The following is a 27,068-nucleotide window of genomic DNA, read 5'->3' on the forward strand; positions in this document are numbered from 1 at the left end:
CACCGTTACAATAGCAATTTAATTCCATATTTAATGTAATAGCTTAAATAGTAAAATACACAGTAAAATGTAATGTAATGTAATGCACACACTACATGATGATGATGATGATGATGATGATGATGATGATGATGATTACTTAAAAACTAAGCAAATAAGATGTACAACACTCGACACTCGAGATTGAATGATGACCGGGTGGAAAAACCTGTTCTATCGCTCTAGAGTGGGGCGCTGGAGGGGCGGAGCTCCAACGCCCACTGAGACTGACGCTCAAATGCAGCGACTGAAATAAAAGTGAAAACGAAAGTAGTTTAGGCTTTCTTCCTGAAACTTCAAAATTGAGATAAAGTTGCTTGTAACATCTGAAAGTCTAATGTAATTCATCATGGTGTTCTAAGACAAATATCCGATAATGAGCTACTTAGAACGGTAGAGACAGCCTACTTCACTTAAAGCAGCAGATGTCTGTAAAGAACAGCAGAGGTAAGAGGGGTTTGCTTCATGCTAAAACGCGCTAGTCACCAACAAGACAAAACATGTTAAAACAATACACCAAATATATTTCAGACAAATACATGTATTAAAGACCTATTTAAGGAACTACTTCATGTGTTTGCTTGCCTCTCTCTCTGTGTTTGTATCTCTCTCTGATTTTATTAATTTGATCCCATAAATGGAGATCATCATGATAGCTGATGATGGCAACAGTAAGTCAAACTTCAAGACAGTTAATCAGTCCTGAGCATTGCATAGATTACATTAACCTTCAGAGAAGTTTAGAATCATATACTGTTACATGACGAGAGCTTATAATGTAATTATAATATAAAGACACCCGAGAAAACGAATTAAATTGTGTATGTGTGTGTCTTTTCCTACAGATGAGTTTAAACTGATTGGTCCCTGTGATGGAAAACTTCAGTTTGTCTCTGCTGTCACTCTCTCCTGTCACCTCTCTCCTATCAACAATGCTGTTGCCATGGAGATCAGGTGGTTCATTGTGGGGGCAGACTGTGTTTGCCTCTATAACAATGTGCAGGTGATAGAGGGGAGGGGCTATGAGGACAGAGTGAGTCTGTTCACTCAGGAGCTGCAGGGAGGAAATGTCTCCTTACAGCTGAGAGACTACGGAGAGTCAGATACAGGAGATTACCTGTGTCAGGTCAGCAGTCGAGACAGAACAGAGGATCTTACAGTAAGAGTAGGTAAGTATATCAGAGCTCCACTCTATATCAATTCAACATCACCATCAGTGGTCTCATCTCAGGATGAACATGAAATAACAAACCCAGATGTTCAGAATTCTGTTCTGTTCTGATAAATGAGGTGCAGCACACAGGGGGTGAATGATGCTAATGTGGAGTATAGGGAAGATGGTTCATTTTAGTGGAACAAACAGGAACAGTTTCTCACTCTGCCACAGATCACATCATTGGTGAAAAGTGTAAAAACAGTAAATTGTACAAATCTGCATTAAAACTAATGACTAGTAATCTGGACTAAAGGGATTATATCACAGTACAAAGTCAGATTTCCTACAAAATACAGAGAAACCAGGACTGTAGCTGCTTTTCCAGAGTTGCTGCACATAGTTTTAAGATGACTTGGTGTAGAGCCCCAACTCCATTCTTCTATCATGCTGCTGTATATCATGAAGAGAATAACACAGTGACCCTCCTTCTCTACACCACACTGTAGTTAAACAGAGAGTAGGTTTAAATGCCATGACTTACACTGGTTTATAACAGCTCACTTATGATGGAGAAATGGGCAGAGCTTCTGTTTCTCCCCAAATCAATCATGTTTTACTTGTAAGACAAACCAGTTACAGATCCACTGTGTAACAGATGATACATGCACTGGGCTTCTATGACAGGCCATAATCTAAAATAATATAGGATACCACTAACAGTCATTCCTGATAACAGATTTATAGAAATGTTGAAGCCTTAGAGCTGTTTTTCAGGACACACTCATTTGTCACAACTGTTTTGTAGCTTTGTGTTGCTGTAACTGTAGCTGTTATTAACAGAGAACCACAGAACTGAGTATTAAGAAAAACCACTGCATGACATATTTAATTTTGTTTGAATATAAACACTTCTATAAGACTTGAGGGACTCTGGTAGGTGTTTAATCGTTAAACTGATCTTTTTCATGGAATTGTATTGAAAGCAGAGGGCGACAGTCCTGTATTGAAGAATGAACAATTACAGCACACATGAGTAGAGTCCTATGGTATGCTGAATAGGAAGACAATAAAAGTGGGAGCAGTTTTAGCAAGGTATTTATTGTCGTGTTTTATCTAACATTGTGTTCCCTTCTCTTGTTTTACATAGGGCCTGCCATTTTGGTAAACAAATAACATTATTCTTCCCACTGTAGAATGGTAGAATGGATTATGGGTTATATGATGACTTTGATGTTATTTGATCACATAATGTATTTTTGTCATCTTCCTTTATTACAGAAGCACAGATCATACACTCACTTGCTGGCACGCGCACACACACACACACACACACACACACACACACACACACACACACACACACACATACGTTTTGACAAATGACCAACAAGAAATAAGCCATCAGCAGCACTCGGTCTCCGAGCCCTTCTCATCTCCGACATCCTCTTCTCATGGTTCAGATTTGTGTTACTGCAACCATTACTGAAAATATCATCTAGATCAGCACCTTCTCTGATGTTTCTGATTTCTCTTTCTGCATGTTTAATAGACCTGTTGACTCACACTCCTTATAGACCCACCTCTCCTCCTCTCACATCATTGCTACCTGTAGCCCAAAGGATGAAGATAAAACATTTCAAAATATGCATGAAAACAACCAAAACAAAACTATCAGGGTTAAGGGTGTAATAGTAGTCCAGTTAGATCCTCATACAGTGGACCAAGGTCTCTGAACACCTCTACAGTCTGACTAGCTAACAGTGTAATGCAGCATTGTGCAGATTGGGGAATTTGTTGGCTACTTGCCTGCTGGTCTAGTAATTAATTATGGCTTCTTTTTCACATACATATATGTCAAAAATTATCCCAGAAAGCATAAAAGTGATTTGGCATCCAGTTTATTAAAATGTAATTAAAATGTGATGAGCAGATTCTGCACTGAATGTAATTACATTTATTATATCAAGCAGTTGCTCATATTTGATTTGTGCACTGTTAGACTTCTGAGAGAAGCAGGCCAGTAGAGCAGAAATACAGATGTCTTGTGCAGAGCTGTAGAATGACTTACGCTAGTTGTCATAGTTTAAAAAGCATTTTCATTGCTGTCAAAACTCTTTGTCATTAACCACTTTTTTCCTTTTTTCCATTTACAGGAGAGTGTTGAGTTTTTGGTCAACAAACTATTTCAATGACTTACACATATTTCTGATTGTTAGAGACATGGAATACATGTCTTAATCAGAAGAGAACAGAAGTTATCCAGCCACATTAACTGACACTAAATGAATTGCCTTGGGTCTGATGGGAGTGATATCACTGTCCTCACTACCATTATTACTGAAGGCATGTGTAAAAGGATGACCCAGGCCAAGTTAATTAGAACATTTACATCACTGATTACATATGGAAAATCTGGAGCCCATAATAACTGAACTATAAACATCAAGCTGTTGTTCATATACAGTGTATAAAGGTTTGTATAAAGATATTCTCAGGAGTCTGTGTTTAGAAAGAAACACATTGTTTTTTTTCACCATTATTCACTGTGGAACCTGCCAGACATTTTCAGGATCAGAGAGAGAGAGTTGCTTGCAAGTTTTGAGCAGGGGCTTTATTGTCACAGTGGCAGGGAAAACCAGAGACCATGTGAATAAACTTAGCAGGGTCGAAAATGGAGAGAAGCAACCAAATCCAAACCAAGGCAGGCAGGGAGATGTTGACCAGTAAGACATGCATAGGGGAAATAAGCACAATGAGCCTCAGACCCAAATTGAAAACCAAAATGAGACTTTGCAAAGTTGATCTAACACAGGCGAACCTATATAGGGACCTAGATTATATTATAATAAAGAACAGGTGCATTACATCTCTGGTGACTGGCAACACCCTGGAGGATTCTGGGGACCGTAGTCCGCTACAGACTGGGCGTGATTGAAGGGTGTGACAGAACCATTTGAGCCCAGTATGCTTCAGTTATACCCAGTACTCCATTTAAGCCCAGTACTCTCCATTTAAGTCCACCTTAGTGTGTTCAATGAGGAGTGATTTTAATTGGATAATTTTGACTCAGTTGGATAATTATGAAGGATCAATTTTCACTGTACTCTTGTGTGAGAAAGTTTGACAATTCTTTGATTCTGTTATTTTATTGATCTAATTTAGATACATACAATATAAAGGTTATTGTTTAGAATGTTCAGAATAATTATATTAGAATTACCTAATGTGTAGGCTGTTTGTTTTCATTGAGAAAAATAACAAAATTAAAAAATTACAACACCTGTCCCAAAGTCATAGATGCCAGTGTCCATTACCATGAGGGCACAATAAAGAACTTGTCTAAGCAGCAAGAACAATTGTAGCACACAGAAAATCACTGAGCGATGTTGAGGAGTAGGACCATACTCAGGAAAGTGAAATAAAGGAGAAAGAAAAATGAAAACAGTGAAGCCCGTTCGTTTTGAAGTGTGTGAAGTAGACTCAGGAGCACACTGTGTATCTGTGCATGAAAACATCACAAGTGTTATTCACTTTTTCAGGGGATCTGTCAAGGAGAGAAGAAAAAATACTGTAGAGTTGGCATGGAGCCGATTACGATAATTAAATTTAGCCTCTGTAGTAGTATCATCTGCATACTGATACTGCATACTGATGGAATTAGGGCTGATGCAGTAACAAGAAACTTTTCTAAATAGAAATTTGGTCTCAAGTTATTTTTAAAAGTGTCAATTTCATGTTACCCTTTTCTTCTATTTGGTCACATCAGGCTATAGTACAGAGACACTATGGATGGAAAGCCTGCCTGGAATGGATGCAGGTATGAGTTTCCAACATGGAGATTATCTATCTTAAAACAGCTAGCTTTAAAATGTAGATGCATTATACATGCATTCTGAGTTGCTTTTATAGCACAATTTTTGGAGAATGTAGCCCAGTAAATTAGTTTCATATTAGAGTGACTTATACCTTTGCGTTCTTTGATGTTTTAACTCCAGGTGTTGCCTTTGTGGATGCACACTGAAAAAAGCTCATCCAGAGAGTTACCTCAATGATGGAGATAGCAGACTGCCTGAAAAGCATAGACCTTATCAGTGATGAAATATACAGTAGCATAGAAGCAGCAAGAACACCTCAGGAGAGAATGAGGGTCTTGTATGAATTTCTTCAATCACGAGCCAGAGCTGTGAAAGAGAAGTTCTATGGAATCCTTAAGGAGATGGTTCACATCTCGCAGGACCTGTCCTGGTCCCGCCATACCAGCTCCCTGGCAAAGAAGGCTCGTCAGCGTCTTTACCACCTCAGACGCCTAAGGGACTTCAGACTGCCCTCTAAGGTACTGCGGAACTTCTACACCTGCACTATCGAGAGCATCCTCACGGGGAACATCACAGTCTGGTTTGGAAATAGCACCAAGCAGGACAGACAAGCACTCCAAAGGGTAGTGCGTTCAGCAGAGCGCATCACTCACTCGGAACTTCCTGACCTGCAGACCACCTACTACAAGCGGTGCCAAACCAAGGCCAGGAAAATTGTGAAGGACCCCACCCATCCCAACAATAGACTCTTCTCTCTGTTGAGGTCAGGGAGGCACTTCCGCTCCCTGAAGGCCAAGACAGAGAGGCTGAAGAGGAGCTTCTTCCCACAGGCCATTCGGGCCCTGAATCAGGGAAACTGATAAACTGTGGGGACCACCACCACCACCACGTAACATGACTGTATATCTGTACATCTGTATATATAGATTTTAGATTTATACTCAATTAACCTGTTACAACAACTGTAGATATGGTACTATACAATGGATCTGTACATTCTGTAGATTGTGTACATATATACTCAACCATATACATTGTACATTGTGTATATAATCATAATATACATATATTGTACATACATTGTTAATATATTTTTGTACATACATAGAATATATATATTTATCTGTATATATATTTTTTTCTCTATGCACCCCTGGTTCTCTTCCTCAGTTTGGACAGAGCACTCTCCACCATTTCACTGCGTGTTGTACTGTGTATGACTATGTATGTGACAAATAAACCAAACTTGAACTTGAACTTGAACTTGATAAAACCTCAGCAGATACTGAGGGGACATGGTGCTTGATAAAGGCATAGCAATATTTAACTATTAATAATAAGTTCAATGAAAAACATGGTTTTCCAGATACATTGGTGTTTCTGCTTGGGTGTGTTTGTATGTGTGTGCATGTGTTTGTGTATGTGTGTGTGTGTGTGTGTGTGTGTGTGTGTGTGTGTGTGTTTGTGTGTGTAGTTTTTCCTCAGTTACTTGTTCCATCACCAGTCCTCATTGTAGTTCAGGATGGGAGGGAAGATCCGACCATTTTGGCTCAGTGTCATCATTCTTGGACTTCAAAGGAGCAGGAGGAAAAAGGCTGAATGGCAAATCAGATACCATTCAGCACAGCCTCACACATAGACGTGTCTTTGCACTGCACACAACACTTTCAGCTGACTGACTAATTACACAAGAGACCACTGCTACTAGTGCTTACCCATGTATATAATAGAGTTCAGTTTCATTATGTGAGCATGTATTTGTGCATGTACTTGGTTTGTATCTGGTCAACATTTAGTGTGAGCTGAAAAGCCCACTTTCCTTTCCCTTTTAATCCCTTGTGCATTCATCTTTATATCCCTAATATGAACCCTGGTCCTGTAACACTAACGCTCATCACTTAGTAACTGGTGCTGACCATATATTCACAGATCTGTTATTCTGGAATTCTGTAAGAGTACATTACAATCCTAACCTGGATAATTCTCTATTCAGAGATCTACCGATGCATAGATAAACATAGGAGAGCAAGATTGTATGTAGAGAGCAAATCTCCTTAATTTGTTTATGGTTAGGAGCATTACAGAAAAACAAGAAGAAAATAAATGTACATTTGAAACAAATTCACTAAATGTCACATTTGGTAGCTATCTATCTTTTCTATCCTGGGGATTCAATTAAAATGTTTAAAATGTAATGGGTAAATACATTTGCATTCTTTATTGAGTGTCAGATAGGAGAAGAGGAACATCAAAGTGTAGTGGATGCTAACAGACCAAGTGCACAGTCCAGGTCTTCCTCACAGACCTTCTTGCACAAAGCTCACATCTCTGCTGAACTCCAATGACCATGCTAGCTTGCTCGATAATACTGCTGTGTTTAAGCTCTGCTTATGTTTCACATTCAAGTTATAAAACTATCAGATCACTGAAAAACAAAACAACTTTTAAAAGTCATTTTAAAAGTCATTTTAAAGATTTTCATTAAGGTTTTTATGAATGTTAAAGAATCTAAGCTTCCTCAGATAAAACAAACATGATGGGCCCTTTTCACACAGAATCAGTCAGAGGTTTAATGTTTAATGTCAATTATTGTACTATAAAATTATTTTTCTTGACAATTGGCTGTATAAGTGCAGATGACAAAGGAGAGAATACACAACCCTGCTGTGATCTGGGGATGAACAATGGTTCTCTCTCTCTCTCTCTCTCTCTCTCTCTCTCTCTCTCTCTCTCTCTCTCTCTCTCTCTCTCTCTCTCGCACACTGTTTTGTTTATTTTGGTGTTGCTGGCTACTGAATCTAAATCTTACTGCAAACATCCTAGAGAAAACACCAGAGGTGCCTCTCGTTTTAGATATCAGCTGTAATACTGTTCTGTCTTCAAGGCCTAATGTGCAAATATTTGATCTATACCAGTCCTAATAGCTTTTATTTATTTATTTATTTATTTATTTATTTATTTATTTAAATGTTATTATTATTATTTTTTTTGTGAATGGGACAGGAACATGCTATCCAACCCAAAAAAAAATCAGTCAGATTAACTTTTTTTATTTGTAGTAGGAATAGAATTATTATCTTAACTGGCTGACAGGCAGTTTAAAAATGTATCAATTTTCAAATTTGTTTTCTAAAACCTTTTTTTTTGAGCACATTCCTGCATTTTGGTAAAAGCCTTCTGTGGTGGAACTTTGGAAATCAACCACAACTTAAGCAGAAGATAATATTTTAATGCTTTATTTATAACTTTATGCATAAGGGCCTCAATCTCTTTCACAGAGTCGCTGGGTGGAGGAGAGTCCCAAACATTGTCACACACACATTTTTATAGTTCCTCTCCACCCTTGTGTTTCCCTGACCCCCCCCCCCCCCCACTCTTTGTTTTTCCTCAAGCACTCCATTCCTTTAAGGAAGCCAGCTCATTCTTACCATAACGTTTTGGAAAAGGTAAACATGCACATTTCCTGTTATTCAGATCTTGTGTTCTGTTCCACTTAGGGTGAGACAGACTAAAGTTCAACAATTATTAAACTCAGACATATGGATTAATAGTTCAGACAAATACATTTGTAACTATAAGATTTATAGATAACAAAGTAAGCAATGTATGTATTTCTTGACAGCTTCAAGACAACCAATCATGAAATTCAACCTTCATAATTGATTTGCCTGCAGGTGACATTGTTCCCTTAACACTGATGTTTCCTCTACAATATGTTATCTCACTCCCTGTACCTTTGCCTCTGGTGAATGGGCAGTGTTTGGTGGATGGATCATAATACATTTGCTTGAATAGATATTCATTACATGGCATGCCTGTGGTAAAAATACCAAAAGCAAACCAATTTTCATACAAACGGTAGTCATGAGGCACAGAGAACATAATGGCAAGTTCGCCAACAGAACCCATTTCATTGGTGAGAATTTGGTATGTCAGGACCCCTACAGCTCCACAGGCTGTGTCTGAAGTTTTAGTAAATGTGCATACTTCTTTGGTCTTTTTTTGGATCGTAGGCTGTGGAGGACTGAGACAATATCCACTCTTGGTGTAGACCCTGTAGAGGAAGAGGAGTAACTCATTCAACAAGATTCTGTCATCATTAGTCAAGCAGCATCACATTCAATACTGTAATAGTTAGTTTTTACTAGGGGTGGGAATTTAACGCGTTAATTTCGATTAATTAATTACAGGGAAAATAACGAATTAAAACATTTAACGCATTTTAATCACACTTTTGCACCGTGGAACGTTTCTCAGTACACGAGTTCCAGGCATACAGATTATATTGACGCACAATGTGATGAGCATGATGGAGATGATGGAAGGGGCTGTGCTGGTGGATGGGAAATTTAAATACAAGAAACTTCCAGATGGAAGTACAAACAAAAATGTTGTTATTTGCACTTTATGCAGGAAGGAGTTTGCTTATCACAGGAGCACTTCCACCCTTCGTTACCGCCTCAACGCAAAACATGTTGGGGCTAGCGCGCAGGTCAGTAATGTTAACTTAGCTGCTAAATGTGATGGCATTCCTAGTACGAGCAAACAGTGTCGCCAGTCAACACTCGACCACATGTCGGGGTTCACATTCAGAAACAAAATGTCAAAGTCCACGTTAGACAAATTGACCAATTCACTGGCGAGATGGATTGCTATGGACTGTAGACCGCTCTCTGTGGTCGAAGATAAAGGGTTACGAGAGACGCTGCAAATTGCGTCATCTGATGCAAGTTACGAACTGCCGTCCAGAAAGACAATGTCGAAAAAAAATCCAGCAGCTGTATGATGAGGAAAGGAAGGTAAAACAGGTTATTGTAAAGATTAATTAATTCGATTAATTAATTACAAAGCTTCTAATTAATTAGATTAATTTATTTAATCGAGTCCCTCCCCTAGTTTTTACATTTCAATGTTTTTGGAAACTGAGCAAAGTTTTATTGTGATTAAGATCTAGCTAGAATTTGAATCATTGTGAAATGTTTTGACTATCTGAATCAATTTGTTCACCTTTAAACTGAATTAAAATGTAAATAACTAAGTTCATAGTCAGTGCATCAAGTTAATGGTGTCTGATGCCTTCTCCTTTTATCTTCTCAGCCTGTAACCCCATAGCAGCATTGGAATGCACACAATTAGTGTTAAAAAATCAATTCATTAAAAAAAATCATTTCTGTTTACCTTGGGTTTCCCAGTTTGTACTTGCTGCTATAGTTGGAAATTTCAATGACAATGTTTCTTCGTGTGTTTATGCTCTGAGATATTTGTTCAGAGCTGGTGCCTGTCAGTGACACCCCAGGCATAATTCTTGATATGAATGCCATTGCCTGTTGTGAAATATTAAATGAAAGAATGAATAATCCTTAATAAACAAACATTATCATTACTCACAAAAACCCATACAACCTAAAGTCTCAGGTGTTAATTGTCATAAAAAAGCAAACATAACATTTTTCAGCTTTTTGTTTAACAGTTGTTGGACTGTTAATTGGAGATGTTGAAAAACAATAAGACAAGAATCAATGATATCATGGGCCTGGATATATTCTGGAAATACTTTGTAGTATCTGGATATACTTTGGTCGGATTCAGTATACACTTCTCACTAAAATGCTCTCCTGGTGTGACCGTATGAAATCCAATTTTACTCTAATTCTATTTGTTAGGCTATTTGTATCTTATTTTAAGATAGCAAACATATCAGTATTATGGCTTAATAAGGTTTCACTGCTGGTTCACCATCGAACAAACAAGATTATCACCCTACCTTTTTTAAAAATACTAGATTTGTTACAACTTGTTTGTATAATGAATCATCTTGATCACAGCAGCACACTGCTCTAACAAAGCTGATGATTACCTCAGAGGAGCTGTGAAAACTGAACTACATGAAAAATGAAAACTATATTTAATTACTATTTTAGCATGCATAGCAACCTGTAAAAAAGTGTAGTTTTTGTAAGATGTAATCTACTTACTGAATGTTTCCCTTTATTTAAATATGAGGTCAGCCCAAGGGTGTAATTCAGAAGTAACGATTTCAGATAATGGTTAACAGTTTAAGAACATTCACTCTGCAGGTTACATGGATGCATGGTAGACTGACTTCAGAAGCACAGCATAAAGTTTTTGTTCTTGCCCCAGGACACACCTACAAGCCACACGTTACTCCCTTTGCCAATGTATAATTACGCCTAACAGAATAGTCCCTGACAACACACCTGGCACAGAGCAATAGTGATGTATTGTAATGTAGTCATGTAATGTCAAATCAGAACCATCACATTCACTGTTTTGGGTTTTTATATCTCTAAGAAAAAAATGCAATGATTTATGGGGCTGTTCGGTTATTACCAAAAAGGGTTTTGTCGCAATTTTGCTTCTGTTGTATCGCCTCTTACAGTTTAAAGGCGTCGCTATGTTGTTCCCTTGTGCCTGCTACCCTGGGGTTTGAGCGTCCTTTTAAATTGGAAGTGGATGCTTTAGACATACATATCATTTTAATCTAGTACAATACACTTCTGCCTCACAGCAGTTTTGTCCCATCTAACTTTTCTCCACGTGTGCCTGGAGGACACCTCCTCTTGAACACAGGGAGTGGCTGCACAGAACAGGAGAGACTAGCCTCGCACATGCTTCGCACAGAACAGGAGAGACTAGCCTTGACAAGTCTCGCACATGGATGCTCCTCCCCCTAATTCTCTACCTCTGTGAATCTTTGTGGTATAAGCTATTCGAAAGCTAAAGGATTGTGATCGCTTCTGTGAATCTTTGATAAGAAGGAACAGATCTTCATTTAAAAGAAGGTAAGAGAAATAATAGCAACTCACCATGTGTGTGAGACAGTAAAGCTATACATCATACATTGGAAACCAACAGGGAAAGTTGTTGAACTACCTTTCAAAATGTAATAGATTACATTTTACTTTTTCAATTAACATGTTAAAATGATTTACAACATTAATTCCTGGGCTAAAAAAAAAAATAATGTTATGTAAGTAAACCTTGAAATGCTGATCTGTGGCTAGGCACTGTTTAGGCTAAAAATGACCAACATAGTAATATTATATTGTGCTGTTTTTCTAAAAGTGGCATTTCATCATAACTGTTGGAAGCAGTTAATGCATTTATACAAAGACAATTAATGCATTTATACTCTTGTGTTCTTTATGAGGTTGGTTGGTATGCATTTACCAGAAAAGGGAACAGCACCTGCCTTTTTCTCCCTAAGTGACTGCATGTTTCTGTGGTCAACAGAACTCATTTAACTAGTTAGTTGCTAGGTTGGCCAATTTTGTTTGGTTATGACAGCAAAAACAATGTTGTTATTATTAACTATTAAAATTAACTATTAAAAATAATTACTTGCTGCTCTGAATGAAATTCCTCTGGTCCTTTATCCACATGTTTTTTTAATAAATTATAGCAAATGTAGCTAATCGCAAGTTAGATTATGTTATTCCAACATATTTTTTGTTTGGCGCAGTACAGGCACACCTGTTTTCTGCCAGATATGTGTTAGGACTTGCCTGCTGTCTTTTTGCTAGCTCTCTCTTTCCACTCCTTTCATTTTTCAAACAGGTCTGATAATGGCTCTATAGTGAACAACATAGAAATTAGGTAACAGATCTGTGTGCTGGAAGAACAAACCCCTTTTGCTTGTAACAAACCTGTGATGAAAGACAAAATCTGTTGCTAAGTATCTCTGTAATAACAAAGTATAAAAAAGCAGAAATCAAAATTTATTTATTTCCAAGAATATTGGAAGCCCCTTCCCAAAGAGGATTGACCACCCAGGGAGGTCCCAGGATAATCAAGTACATGTACCCTTGGAAGTAGGGATGCACACAGTATATTGTAGTGTCAGTGGTAGAGAATATGTGGAAAACATTTTCTGCTACAGCAGCAGCTCTTGTTTGCACACAGCAAACAAGCAGGCAGAACAGGTCTATGTAACAGCCCAAGTGGCACAGGGCAAGGAGCAGGATGTACAGACTTGCTCAATGGAGACACTTTTATTGACGCACATCCATGACACTGACACTCACATATAACACAAGTAGTGAACACAAACACGGGCAGTGATAAGGTGAACAGGGGCACAAATATGAAAACGAACAGGATCAATGACTGACAGTAATGCACACACAAACAAACATACAAACATGACAAGACTAAACAACATAGGCATGATTACAAACAAGACACAGTCAACTCCCACTGCACGCAGTGAGCCATACCACATGACCAGTGGAAGAGGAGCATTCCGTGACAGTCTATTGCAATGGTGGGTTAATTAAGTCAACACATCCAATCACAAGATAGAATGACAAATGACCATTGTAGCAAAAGTACATAATCATATCACTTATTGCAAAGGGGCACCACCCTAAAATATAGGAAAAATACATCAACTAACAATGGTGAACTACCTAAGGCTCATTAACATTAATATCATTCTAATTCCTAAATTAGTTCATATATTGTGCAGTGACCGAATACCATTGCTTCAAATATATTTGCCATGACAACCAACTTGTTGAATAAATGGGAAGTTTATTAATCAATGAGGAAACAAATTATTGATGTTGTGGAAGGACTATAGACTACTATGATGGACTTGGCTCAGGCATACAGAATACAACTGAGTGAGGAAAGAAAGTGGATTGGAAAAGGTAAAGAAAATTACTCAAATAATAATAAACCAACAACAAAGACAATAACTGTGATCAGAGGGATGAACCTTTGCACAAGCCTGAGAACTCTTTAGCCAGGGTGCTAACTAAGACTAGCCTATTAGAAGTTAACGGAGCTGGCAGTGAACGTCACTATCAGAGAGTTGCTTAAAGAGGAGGAGATTCCTATTCCTGATATTATGTTGACTAACGAGGGGAGGAAATATTAACCTGAACAGGATTATCTCCAGAAAATGCAACTCGCTATAGACACCCTGAGATAGTGTAAGAATGGAATTAATTTAGCTCTTTAGTTTCCAGGGACAATCGTCAATTTGGCTGACCCATCTGCGCAAAGGGATCACTGACGTTTAGGTGTGGCCATGGTAAGATGGAAATACACCTGATCCTGAATATTCCAGTGTGCTGCCAACAACCCCGTATGAGAAGTTGTCCTGAATTGGCGAACCTGAGCTTCACCGAGAGTGTAGAGCTGAGATGAACGGTTCCTTGACTTTGCTGGTGTCAATGCAACAGCGTATCCCAGATGTAGTTTGTAAAAAGGTTGGCTAATTAGTATTAATTACTATTGGCCAAACAGGATTAATTCTAACTTTACCAACCATGCAAAACAAAAATTTGACTATCTTGACAGAATAGTGGAAAACAAATTACATGGTTTAAGACAAACTAACACACTATAAGATGAACATAAAATATGACACTATGGTGAGGTAATAAACCTTCCTTACAGAGTGGTGTGAAGACCTGATAAGGGAAGGGAGTACCCTTTTAGCAGAGCCAAAGGTATTCTGGTATTTGTCAAAGCCTCTCAGAGTGGTGTGATGAGGTATCCTAGGGATAAGGGTCTGATTGCTCCACAGGGCAGTGACTGGTATTCCATATCATCATGATAAGGAGACTTTCAGTGAGGGGTGTTGTGCTATCTTAGGTTTAATTGCAGGAGCGGGCTGCAATGGACTATTAAATGAAAAATGACCATTCAGATAATAACTGTGGTGCTGTAACCTGCAAATGCTCATGTGCTACATGTAAATATATTAACACGTCCAATAAAATAAGGATCAGTTGTCATCCATTCCTCCTCATGCATTATTGAAATACCAAAGGCTTGGAGAAATGTTGGAAAAGATATGGAAGGTGAAGGCAACACTGGAAATTGTTACATGTAAATTTATTAACACAGCCACTAAAGGATCAGTTGTCATTACCCATTCCTCCTGATGCATCACTGTAGGAGTTGTCTAATGTATTATTTGTAAGAGATGTAATCAGCTTTATATTGGAGAAACCATGAGAAGGCTTGCTGATTGATTTGTTGAATACCTTCAGACAATCAGAATTAAGGATTTATTATTTCGAGTGAGAAGGCACTTTAATACTTATGGACATTGTATTAATTACAATTCCTTGCGAAGTCTCGTCAGCTTGTATTACGGTTCTGAGCTGTTTGTCATTGCTCTTCTGGTTTGTTGGATTGCTGCCTGCTTTTGGATTACCCTCTTTGCCTATTCCCCATTGCTTTGTATACTTCATTGACTGATTTTTGGATTTTTGGTGAGTAACTGCAGTGTACTCTAGTAAAAGATAAACAGATTTTCAAAACTGTAAACAGGATGTTTCAAACAGAGGTCCATCATCAGCTGTGCAAGCAAAGTACCTCTGTCCAAAATTTCCTGTTATGTCTGCATGCTCTGTGCAGTCACTCGCTAGATCAGAAGAAAATCAGGAGTGTACTACTGCTGGAATAGAACTATGACAATTGTGATCATAGCACAGTTCAACTAGCTTTCTTAGTCAGGCTAATATCTATCTAACTTGCATGAAAAGTATGTTGTGTTCTCTAGTATTACATTAATAAGAAGCAGCTAGAGCTTGCTATACTTGGAACACACTGATGGCATCATTCCTGAAAGACCATCAGCCAATGAGAGCTGAGCTGAATGTAACTGTAAGCATGGTGGTTAGATCAATAACTAAGGGGGCTTCAGTGAAAGAGGATAAACTTGAGTTGTGGCAATAGCATGAATGTCTGTATAATGTAACACATACCATAACAGCAACTAAGAAAGGAGTTGGGCAGAAATTGCGAGCGTCATCCACCATGTTTGTTTAGATCTAAAGCCAGATTAATTCTCAAGAAACACCCTTGAGTTTTTGAGAATAAGAAAAAAAAATGGTCAAGAATCTTGTTATTCTGCATAATCTTTAAGTGTGTGGTGTTTCATTCAGTGTAGATTGTGTAGTGTGGAGACTTTGATGACTAATGATCAAGCTCCACCCAAAACCCAAAACCCCCCAAAACATGAAAAATGTCACGGGGGGGGGGGGGGGGGGCGGTCCTCTCAGGTTTTCAACATTGGTTAGACTTAAAATGCTTTAGGCCAGGCATTAGATAGATAATTTTAGGGCGCTGCTTACACAATTTGCCTAAACTGATCAGACAAATGTACAGTGCAGTTCTAAATGTATGTTAACTACCTGCATCACAACATTTTAAGGGTGTCTACACACTAAAACCTCTTGGACAAAATCTGTATGTGTGAGTCTAAAGCCTTGTTAGAGAAAGGGAGATACAGGAAAATACATTAAAAAAATTAGGTGAGAAGTAATTTGCAAGGTTTCATTATTAAAATTAATAAAAGCAAAATGAGAAATTGTTCTACATCTTTAAAATAAATTAGAAAGGACTGTATGGAGAGTCAGTATTAGTTCATTCTATAACCTGTGTGCTGATATGGAGTATAGTCTTGAGGTGTCATCTTTGTCTTTTGAGGGCTGGTGGTTGAGATGAAGGGTATGTGATGTAGTATGGGTTTTTAGCAGTGCTTTCAGATAGATGGAGGAAACCACATAGCTTTGAAGATGTGGCTTTGAAAGCAGGGCCGGAATACAGAAGAGAGGAAAGATGAAGGTCCTGGTAGTTAGAATTTAAGCCACTCTCTTCTCAATCTTACCAACTACTATTTTAAGGAAAGAATAAGCATGTCCTCACCACAGCAGTGGTGGAAGAGAAGGCATGTGAGAATATTAGCTTGTTGGATGTCTGTGGAGAGCTTGCAAGGAGCAGATGAGAACCCTTCCATTTCACTTGGTATGATGCCTTCTGCAGGTAGTATGCAAACTACTGCCATGCTGTCATGTTATACCAAGACTAGAGATTGTCTCCAATGTACCTAGTCACAGTACAATGTTAATAACTATGCCACCCTGGGAATTAATAAATTAACCATATGATATAACATGAGATGCAACAATACTTCTCACTCAAATCTTTCAACTAAATGAAAGACAAACAGAGATGCAAGATTCCACAGAATTAATTAACTAGTTTATTTACTATCTCTTCCTGAAAATGTGAAATAAAATAGAAATCTTTATGAACAAAAAAAAGCACAGTTCAAATTCTGCTATCTACTGGGTTCAGATGTGTATCATAACACACTCACACACCAACATGTGGTGTTGCATGATGCACTAGTTCCAAACCTAAGTGCAAAGCAGGTTATATAACAATTTACATAGAGAAAGCAGAGAAAAAAATGGTCAATTCATAAGGGGACCACTGCTAAACTCTAAAGGCTAAAAGATAGGAATTAAATCAATCATTCTGAGTACAAAACAAAGTAGAGGAAGAATATGAAATCCGAGTAACAAAACCAAAAATTGTGTGCTGTAAGGAGGCAGATGCATGTGTGGAGAAGAACGAGATTTATTAGGGGAAAATCCAAAGCCAGCATTGTTTTAACAGTGCTGAGTCAGTTTACCTATACAGACATTACGAAGATACATGATAAACAAACAAAAGCACACAAAGGCAAACAGGGAAAGCAGGCTATAAAAGAGGCTAGGAAATAGCACACAGAGGTAAGGAAAAACAAATGGTTAAGGATAACATGGGCTAACATAAACGAAGGCTTTGAAAAACAGACGAGCTTTCCTACAAACACATTCAATGAACAGCAAAGACAAAGGGAACAAGACATGTTTTAAATACATGAACTTAACAAGACTTAGAAATGAGGAACAGGTGTGGAACACCAAATGAGGGGCGAAGAAAACAAAACTATGGAACATAACCAAAACACACAAGACAGGGAAACCATGGAACATGGAAACTAGGAGGGACTACCTGTGACAGGTATGAACACTTAAAATGGCATTTAAAATTATGTTAGGATTACATGTGGCACTACTCTGATTACAAGGGAATTTTAAATTAATTTTTATTAAAAGTTAATTAATAGTGTTAATTCAGTCTCAAAGTCTCATCTCAAAGTTGCAAGTTCTGCAATGTTGTCACTGAACATCTATCAAAAATTAAAACACCACCCATGACCCACATGTTTTCAACTAAAATACTTTTAGAAGAATTCAACTAGAAGAATTTATTGAATAATCAGCAATAATACAATAAGGCAATGGGGGGGGGGGGGGTGAGGTGTAGCGTCCCCTATATATGAACTACTTCCATGTTGTTAATGGCTGCTTCACTCCTCACAGAGCAGCATAAACATTTCATTATAGCTCACTCAGTTCCATGTGCAAAGGAGTGGGGAATCCAGCTCAAGGGAAGGGTATGGAGGACAGTGGAATGTCTCTGGTATCTCAGACCTCAGTCCGGATAATCGCTTCTGGTTGTGCCGTTTTCCACTCAACGCCGTTCACACGATCTAGATAGCTATTACGTTATCTATCTCAGACAACAATAGGTAACTAACTATCCTGTGCAGAAACCTCTATGAGCATTGATTAGCTCATATTTTCACTCCTTGAACCTGATACTCCTCGCTGGAGTTTTCCAGTGTCCTCAGCAGTGGGTGGATGAGAATCTCTCTCCGACAGTACAACTCCATACACCATACTTCTACATTTTTCAAGTTATAGCCCATGCCAGACGACTTCTCCCTTTTCTTCCCCACCCTCTCTCCTTGCTCTCCTCTCCACCCTTCTCCCACTCATCCTATTGTTGAATGACAAAGTAAAGACAAATCATTAACACTCATAAATCAAGTACACAAATGAAAAGCTGTAAACAATCCCACTGTTTCTCTTTCAAACAACGAGAAGGAAGGAAATAAATATACATACACATATGACATCAAGGGGGAAGCACACATTTGTTTCCCACAGGGCTACAGATTAGAATAGATTAGTATTGACCAGAAGTAACAAATTCCAAAAAATATAGCTTTAACAAAACAACACTAACAAAATGAACTAAACAAGATTAATGGTAAACCAGGTATGTTTATAAAGCAAAAAGCAAAACATTATTAAAGCAATCTGTAGGGATGGGGGAGAATTAATTAGGACTGATTACTAAGCAAAACAGAAGAAAAACAGGATTGACTAATCTAATCCTGATGCCTAAGAATTACAGTGGCCTTACTGATCCAACCATTGTACATATGAGAAGATATCAGCATACACGTCTAGGGGTTCAACGGGGTTGGTCACCAGCACAACAAACTGCACCAGCTGTTCTGAACACTTAGCAGGTATTGCGGAGAAGGCTTAATATCAGTTCTGCTTACTCACTTTGAATATTAGGCAATTTCCTCAGATGATGATGTATCCACAACCATGCTACTGGTAGGTTCTAACCTGGTAACAGGTTTACTTAAGTTACTGAACAAGAGCGTGATGAGCAAATTTAGTTTCTAGTGCTGATTAACCACTGACAGATAATTAAACAAAGAAACATAAAACAAGCTCATTTTTGCCTAATTTCATACTTGATGGTGTCCAAATCTGGTTCACATACCATTTTATAACATGCAGCCAAAAATAAGCACATTATCAACAACTTCCATTTTAACTAGAAAGTTACAGACTACTAATATATTTTTGTCTGGTTCATATAAGATTCCCCGTAAACACAATTATAAGTTGTTAACTGTTTTGTCAGCGCTAGGCATGATATAATAAAATGCATAAATGGCATGATGTAAAAATCCATAAAAATGAAATGGGTAGGCAACAGACAAGTTCCCAAAAACAAAACCAGATGAACACTGTAATTCATATTAAATAAGATGACCAGACATGGTTAAAGCAGTAGCAATATGCTTGTCACATTTGAATCTGTGAATTATGACAATTAAGTTGACCTGGTAAAAGATCAGAAAGTCAGATGTTCACAGCACTGGTGATAACCCTTGACTTCTGAGGGCATAAATGATATTTTATAACCATTGCTAGCCATCTTGGTGTCACAGGGGTCCTTGCTCCTGTGAGCCTGACAGTTCCAGGAGTAGGGTTGAATAGTCCAACTATATGAGAAACAAATTTAAACTTTTTAAATTAAAGCACAACAAATTAAAACAATGAAAAGATAAAATTCTAAACTGAACAACCCCCTGATCCCAAAGAATAATGTTAACCCAGGAAGGATACCAGATAGACAAGCAAGAGTGCACTGTTCTACAATGCCAATGCTAACAGCAAGAGCAGGTGACAAACCAGCAAAGCCACAGTTCAGCAAAGCCCTGGTACAGCAACGCTGTGACTGGTAGCCCCTAGGAAACACATTCTTAATTAAAATAAAACCAGATGTATATACATAGAAACTTTACTTTCTAGTTAACCATGCTGGCCAAATTAAATATTATATACCTGCAGCAGGTGGTATTACATCCTTGTGATGTTATGAGTTTGTTTGCTGTGCTGTGGTGTTTTAAGATTTGTTTTACAAATTACCCACATGAGGGTGCACTATAAGACAACCAGTGAACTGCAGAAATGACTCTTCATTACAACACGGATGACCTAAATGGCCAATTAGTCTTTAACCTCTCTTTAAATATCACTTGTGTCGGTGCCCCGTGGTGTCTTGGTCAGTAGACACCACGCGCACCACAGTAGATGTAGATCTCTAGGGCTCTGAGCTGGTACAGTAAATGTCAGTTGTAGATTCTCTTTGAGATTGGGGTGTTGAGGTTGAATGTTCCCTTTTTCTGTCCCAGTTTTTTGAATTGGGCCTTAGAAGTTAGTACTTTGCTGTCTATCTAGGTTCTTAGATAAAGCCTTATGAATGTACTGGATCTTTAGAGGCTAAATGCACAGGGCACCGAGTGGTTAGTTGTAATGCTTCATAAATAGGAGTTTTTAATTGTTATGAGAGCAGATACTTAATACTTCTCCATTTGGAGATTCGAGTTGATACAAACAGTTTCAAAAGGAGTACTGACAGTGATATATATATATATATATATATATATATATATATATATATATATATATATATATATATATGGCGTTTGTTTGGATTTGTAGATGCCATGTTCTTTTTGTCTTTGTTGTATTTCTGTTTTTTTGTGATAGGGAGTTAAGGTAAGAGTGATTTATTTTATTTACTTTTGTTTTCTGGAAGTTAGTGGTTGAGTTGGCTTTAATACATTTTTGTTTGTTGTGCTGGTGCAAAGCCCACCCCGAAGAAACACTCCTGTTTGCTTTATGTTGTTATTATATATATTTTTGTATGTTTGTTTTTGTTACTGTATACAAAAGAGAAACCATAACAATACATCACTGAAATACATCACTCAGTATAGAGTGTGTCTCCATGTTATGTTTATGTTGCACCCTATTATGGTCTTGAATCAGGTGGCCACAAATTAAATTCCTCTCCGCTCCTGAGTCAGTTAATGCTGAAAACACAAAAGAAGATGACTGAGAGACAACGGAGACAGGAATGACAAAGGACTTTGAAATCAATCCCTTTGTGGGAAAACTCACCACATTTTAGGAGTAGGCGCAGAACTGGGGCACACCCGACATTCTCGAATGACATTTTCCCGCTTCAGCACAACAAAGACACAGACCCTCCTTAATGCAACTCTTCCTTTCCTCAGCAGTGAGGCAGGATGAACCACATTGCAAAGGTTCATCAGAAGACTCTTTGTATTGACCTGTGTTAACCTGAGGTGCGAGATGACTTCTGATAGCTAGAGTAATCACCTGATCCAGGATGAGATTTTCATCTTTGCATGACAGCTCTTGAGTGCTACTGACGCCAGGGGTTAGCACAAAAATACAATAATAAATATTTATCAGGACAATACTTTGAGATACCTTAAAAGTTCAGTATCGGTGATACTGAGGTTGGTAGCAATCAGTGCATTACGTGAGTCTATTTGGGTCATAAGAAGGCAAAAGTGGTAACTTTAGCCCTACAACACTGGACGGGGCTAATAGGTCAGCATCTGTTCCCAATTTTTCAAGGAGAAATATATATTATTACCTGTATTACCATTTCTTCTGGTTGGGTGTGAATCATTTTACTTTCCATTCCAAACTGTGTTCTCTTATAAGCACTACACAAGCCACTTCTAAATGATTAAATTCATAGACAGGACTGTAGCCCACAGTACTGTACACAGCTATGCCTTCCTTCATTTTCCAAAAAAATAAGAGTAGAGTATACACTTTTGTTGTTTTTTGTTTGAAATGGTTTGTGCATTCTGTCCATTTGCTCCTCTGTCCAGTCAAAGGCTTACAATGGAAAATTACATTCTGTACCAAATCTAGTCCTGAATGAACTGAATCAATGTGAACAGTCAGCGTATCTCTCATGTGTATTTGGTGTATACCTGTTTTAAGATTTGTACTGTATATTCATACAAAGGAATCTATAGAAGTATTTGGATAATGTAACATTTTTTCTGTACTCCAATTCATGATAGGTAGATACCATGACTATGTTTTAGTACAAATAATTAAAAGAAGAAATTATAGTAATGCATCACCGTTTTATAGTTTATGCGATACTTTAATATAGGTAATGGGGTACATTTGCTGTTAATTTTGAATATGTTTGTCCCTCAGTATTCCTAGTATGGAATTCAGAAAGAGAGTGAGAGAGAGAGAGAGAGAGAGAGAGAGAGAGAGAGAGAGAGAGAGAGAGAGAGAATTGTAGTAAAGTGCACAAAGTTTCCAGAGAAACAGAACATTTCAGACAGAGGTCCTTCATCAGCTGTGCAAAGTGCTTCTGAATTAGGAGGAGGAGGAGCCAGCAGTTTATATATGAAAAAGTAGATGTGTAAATCATTCATTCCATGGGGTTCTAAAGATCCAAGAGTGTAGATCTATTCTTTTTCTTTGAGTTTCCTAATTTCATTACTGCCATAGCAACAACTGGCAATGCAAACAGATACACCATTAATGCAATGTCCATTAGTATTAAAATACCTTGCCACTGGAAACAATACATCCTTAATTCTGATTGTCCAGAGGTGTCCAACAAACAGATCAGCAAACCTTCTCATGGTTTCTCCAATATAAAGCTGATTACATCTCTTACAAATAATACCTTAGACAACTCCTACAGTGATGCATCAGGAGGAATGGGTAATGACTGATCCTTTAGTGGCTGTGTTAATAAATTTACATGTAACCATTTCCAGTGTTGCCTTCACCTTCCATATCTTTTCCAACATTTCTCCAAGCCTTTAGTATTTCTTGAGATATTCATGTTTCTTGTTCCTGATGTTGCAATCACTTGGGATTGCTACATCTATTACTACAAACCCTCATCAGCTGTTTGTCCATTACTACTGTGTCCAGTTGGTTATCATTTTGTCAGTCTGGAACTGTAAGTCCCATAGGATCTTAGCTTGGTCATTCTCCATCATCTTGCGGGGATGAAAGTGAGTGCCACTTTGACCTCCAAACTTCCAGCCTATACTGAGCACATATGTTTCTGTATACTATGCCAGCCACTCGGTTACAGTGTTTCATGTACGCTCTGTCTGCTAGTATATTACATCCCGCTGTTATGTTCTGGACTGTCTCAGGGGCATCTTTGCACAGCCTGCACTTGGGATCCTGTTTGGGCTGCTACTTCTCTTGGTCTTGGTAGTCTGCTATGGCTTTGTAGTCTGTCCCACTTACCAATGATTTCCAATCTCAAGTCAGCAGCTCTGGTGTTGAGCTTGGGTCTTGGTTTCAAAAGTCTGCATGTGGGGATGATGATGATGATGATGATGATGATGATATCTCCCTTCTCCCTGCTGCCCCTTGATGTAGCATTTGTGTTGTACCTTGTTGATCACTAGTTGTGACAGCAGTTGCTGCATGCAGATAGATGTTGGAACAGTGAGCTCCTAGTTGTTTCAGTGTTAGTCTAGATATTGGGTTTCAAACATTAAAATAAATAAATATATATTTGTTTTTTTTTCAGATATACTATGATGTCCTGATGCCTCTCTGTTTTTGCTTGATTGTATATTTCTATATTGTATATGTTTGATTGTATATTTCTATATTGTATATATACTAATTGTACATTTGTAGTTTGTGCAGATAAAGAGTGCTGTTACTCATTGTGGCCTCCTCCCATACAGCAAGTTTAATGGAAGACATGGTAATAAATCTTTATTTTTGCTCCTTCTTCATTATATACATATTAATCAGTTTCTTGGACTTTCTTTGGACAGGGCACGTTACAGGTGCTTTAAGCCCTTCCAGGTTGAGTCACCACAAAGTTATTATACTAAACAGTTATACATAACTCAAAACTGGTATTTACCCATAAGGCTTTTAAATAGAACAGTAGTCGTTACTGTCTCAAAACATTATGGTGAAATATACAAGTATTTATCATTTTAATGAAGTTGTTTTAAATAAAAAATCTACCTCAATGTACCCTTAAGAGCTGCAGCTTTGGACGTAAACATGCATAGTTCATAACAGAAAACAAGCAAGACATTTAGGAATAAGGCTTAGACACGTCTACTAGGCAAAATGAGACTTTGCAACTGAAATACCAAACAGGAGGCTTTATATGGATTAAAGCAACTAGAAGCAGGTGTGTCTAGTACTCCAGAAATTGGGAGCAACCCAGAGGCTTCTGGGAAATGTAGTCCCTGGCAGGTGCGTCAGGCGCTTATTGTATGACATTATTGGTGAAATAGGTTAAAATTTTCTGTGCTAACCTTCTAAATGCATGCTATTAACATTAACATGTAGTATCTTATAGTATTATACCTTATAGTATTAATGTGTATAATGTGTAATAGGGACATACCTAAATTTCTTACAGTATGGCTACTGTAATGTTACTGTAATAATATTGTAGTAATATAGCAAACCATAGAGCATTATAAACTTTACTGTAAAATTAGGTGCCAAAAGAGTAGCAGACATAATATCATTGGTCCTTACAAAATGGTTTACAATATGTTCCTGTTCTTAATCAAACATTAATTACAAAAATGTTAAAATGTTCCCCTTTTGTGATAATTTACCTCTGCGACTTTAGGCTGTATAGATTTTTGTATATGATACAAAGAATATTTGCTTAAGAAGGCTTATTCATTCATTCCTTCATTCATTCATTTATAACAGGCAGCAGGAGTTCCATCAACAATTATTGCTGGGGTGTCATTGCTGGGCACCAGCATTGACCAAATATCTAACAACATAAACACAACAAGAAATGTTGTCATTCAGATCACCAACTACAGTGACAAGTATACCCTGGGAAGCCCAAGGCAAGTCAAACTGAATTTTATAATGAATTATTTCTTTCACCTAATTTTTCACTTACTTAGCTAATTGTATTTTAATTCTGTTTAATGTTGAGCTGAATCAGAAATTTCAGAATGATTATATTTACTACTTTGCTCATTTTCACAATACAGTAAAATGTAAGATCAAGCTGATGAGTGTCCATTACCACATTGTCCATTTGCTTGATGCACTTACTATGAACTTAAATAATTATATTTTAATTTAGTTTATATTGAAATGTAAAAACTAACTTTTAGAGTATTGAATGTGATGCTGCTTGACTAATGATGACAGAATCTTGTTGAAAGAGTTACTCCTCTTCCTCTACAGGGTCTACACCAAGAGTGGATATTGTCTCAGTCCTCCACAGCCTACGATCCGAAAAAAGACCACAGAAGCATGTTCATTTACGAAAACCTCAGACACAGCCTGTGGAGCTGTAGGGATCCTGACATACACAATACTTACAGATGAGTGCAATTCTGTTGGTGAACTTGTAATTATGTTCTCTGTGCCTTATGACTACAATATTTATGAAAATTGGCTTGCTCTTGGAATTTTTAACACAAGCATATCATGTAATGATGAGCTATTCAACCGACTGTATTATGATCCTTCCACTAACGACTGTCCATTCGCGAGAGGCAAAGGTGCAGGGAGTGGGATAGCATATTCTACAGGACAAATCTGTGTTAAGGGAACAATGTCACCTGCAGGCAAATCAGTTATGAAGGTTGAATTTTGGGATCAGCTGTGTTGAAGCCTTTTACCAAAACTCAGGAACCAAATACAAAAATGTACATGTTTATAGGCAAGCCAAAAAAAGAGGAATTTTAGAAATTTGAAAATCCTAGCATGTCAACCAAATTATTCTAATAATTGTATGCCTACTACAAATAAAAAGGTTTTTAATCTGACTAGAAAAAGTCCCTGTATTGTTTCTGTCAGAAACAATTAGAAGAATTTTTCATCCCTATTTTTTCTTCATGCATTTGTTCATCATATTTCTTTGAACACAATGAATGTAAACCATACATATATAATTTTTTTTTACTGTAAAATGCATGTTCACAGTTCTCTTTTCTTGAAGTGTAGAAAGGATGGTTATTGTGTTTGTCTGCAGATTGTCACAGAATGCTCCTCCTCCCACAATTTATGTGGTACGACCTGCCACGTGAAGGGGGATTCACATGTGTATTGTTTGTAACCACGTCCCCCGGGATTGCACAGGGTTTAATGTTACATGTTTGTCTGTCTATTTAGAAAACTTGCCATTGTCGCTCTGCTATGTGTAAGCTGGGCTCGAACCATACTCTATTTGAATATTTAATGTCATTAACTTATTGTCATCTTCCTCCACCTTACTGACAATAGCATATACACGCACATCAGGAGTGTGAGATGCAGACATATCTCCATTCTTGTGTGTTCCACAGAGGATGAACAAATAACCACCAGCACAACTGCCACTCTTCATCTGAGTCCCTCTCACCTTCCCCAGCAGCCTCCTTTGCAATGTTCAAGTTTGGTTTATTTGTCACATACATAGTCATACACAATGACAGTACTATTGTTACTAATACTAATGTGGGCCAACCGTTGAACTAGATTCCTGGTCCCTTTCCATGGGGCTTGGTTTTAGGTTTTTGAATTGTTTTATTATGGATTTTGGGCTAATAAGTATTACTTCTGTCTTATTAGAATAAATTTCATAATGAAAATGTAATTCTGCATCAGTGACTGCAGTCCAGTGTGGGTGAGAATGCAATTAATAATTAATGCTGTTTCAGTCTCATTTCCAAATTAGAGTTCGAAAATGTGTGCTGTGATTGAATACTGTTGCTTAAAATG

At 37.7% G+C, this 27,068-nt stretch overlaps 3 protein-coding genes across 3 annotated transcripts; 2 read left to right on the forward strand and 1 right to left on the reverse strand.

Moving 5' to 3' along the window:
* The first annotated feature begins 292 nt into the window (after positions 1-292).
* Positions 293-5,479, forward strand: LOC113590595 (butyrophilin-like protein 2). Its single transcript, XM_027030794.2, has 4 exons — positions 293-486; positions 885-1,208; positions 4,962-5,012; positions 5,191-5,479. The coding sequence occupies exons 1-4, from the start codon at positions 465-467 to the stop codon at positions 5,214-5,216; spliced, it is 423 nt and encodes a 140-aa protein (XP_026886595.2). The 5' UTR covers positions 293-464; the 3' UTR covers positions 5,217-5,479.
* A 2,751-nt stretch (positions 5,480-8,230) lies between these two features.
* On the reverse strand, positions 8,231-11,108 carry LOC113590596 (DELTA-sagatoxin-Srs1a-like). Its single transcript, XM_027030797.2, has 3 exons — positions 10,986-11,108; positions 10,189-10,334; positions 8,231-9,064 (listed from the first exon to the last, which is right to left on the reverse strand). The coding sequence occupies exons 2-3, from the start codon at positions 10,329-10,331 to the stop codon at positions 8,635-8,637; spliced, it is 573 nt and encodes a 190-aa protein (XP_026886598.2). The 5' UTR covers positions 10,332-10,334; positions 10,986-11,108; the 3' UTR covers positions 8,231-8,634.
* Positions 11,109-11,736: 628 nt separating this feature from the next.
* On the forward strand, positions 11,737-26,060 carry LOC113590597 (DELTA-stichotoxin-Hmg2b-like). The gene is made up of 4 exons (XM_035527255.1): positions 11,737-11,813; positions 24,000-24,069; positions 25,053-25,198; positions 25,548-26,060. The coding sequence occupies exons 2-4, from the start codon at positions 24,058-24,060 to the stop codon at positions 25,975-25,977; spliced, it is 588 nt and encodes a 195-aa protein (XP_035383148.1). The 5' UTR covers positions 11,737-11,813; positions 24,000-24,057; the 3' UTR covers positions 25,978-26,060.
* Positions 26,061-27,068: the final 1,008 nt, after the last annotated feature.

This window comes from Electrophorus electricus, chromosome 6 (assembly GCF_013358815.1).
Source record: "Electrophorus electricus isolate fEleEle1 chromosome 6, fEleEle1.pri, whole genome shotgun sequence".
Lineage (NCBI taxonomy): Eukaryota > Metazoa > Chordata > Actinopteri > Gymnotiformes > Gymnotidae > Electrophorus > Electrophorus electricus.

Coding starts and splice junctions, on each gene's coding strand:
- LOC113590595 (XM_027030794.2), top strand. CDS start 465: ATGTCTGTAAAGAACAGCAGAG. Junction 1,209..4,961: donor GGATCTTACAGTAAGAGTAG/GTAAGTATATCA, acceptor TGGTCACATCAG/GCTATAGTACAGAGACACTA. Junction 5,013..5,190: donor CCTGCCTGGAATGGATGCAG/GTATGAGTTTCC, acceptor TTTTAACTCCAG/GTGTTGCCTTTGTGGATGCA.
- LOC113590596 (XM_027030797.2), bottom strand. CDS start 10,331: ATGGCATTCATATCAAGAATTATGCCTGGGGTGTCACTGACAGGCACC. Junction 9,065..10,188: donor TACAAACTGGGAAACCCAAG/GTAAACAGAAAT, acceptor CTTCCTCTACAG/GGTCTACACCAAGAGTGGAT.
- LOC113590597 (XM_035527255.1), top strand. Junction 25,199..25,547: donor TATACCCTGGGAAGCCCAAG/GCAAGTCAAACT, acceptor CTTCCTCTACAG/GGTCTACACCAAGAGTGGAT.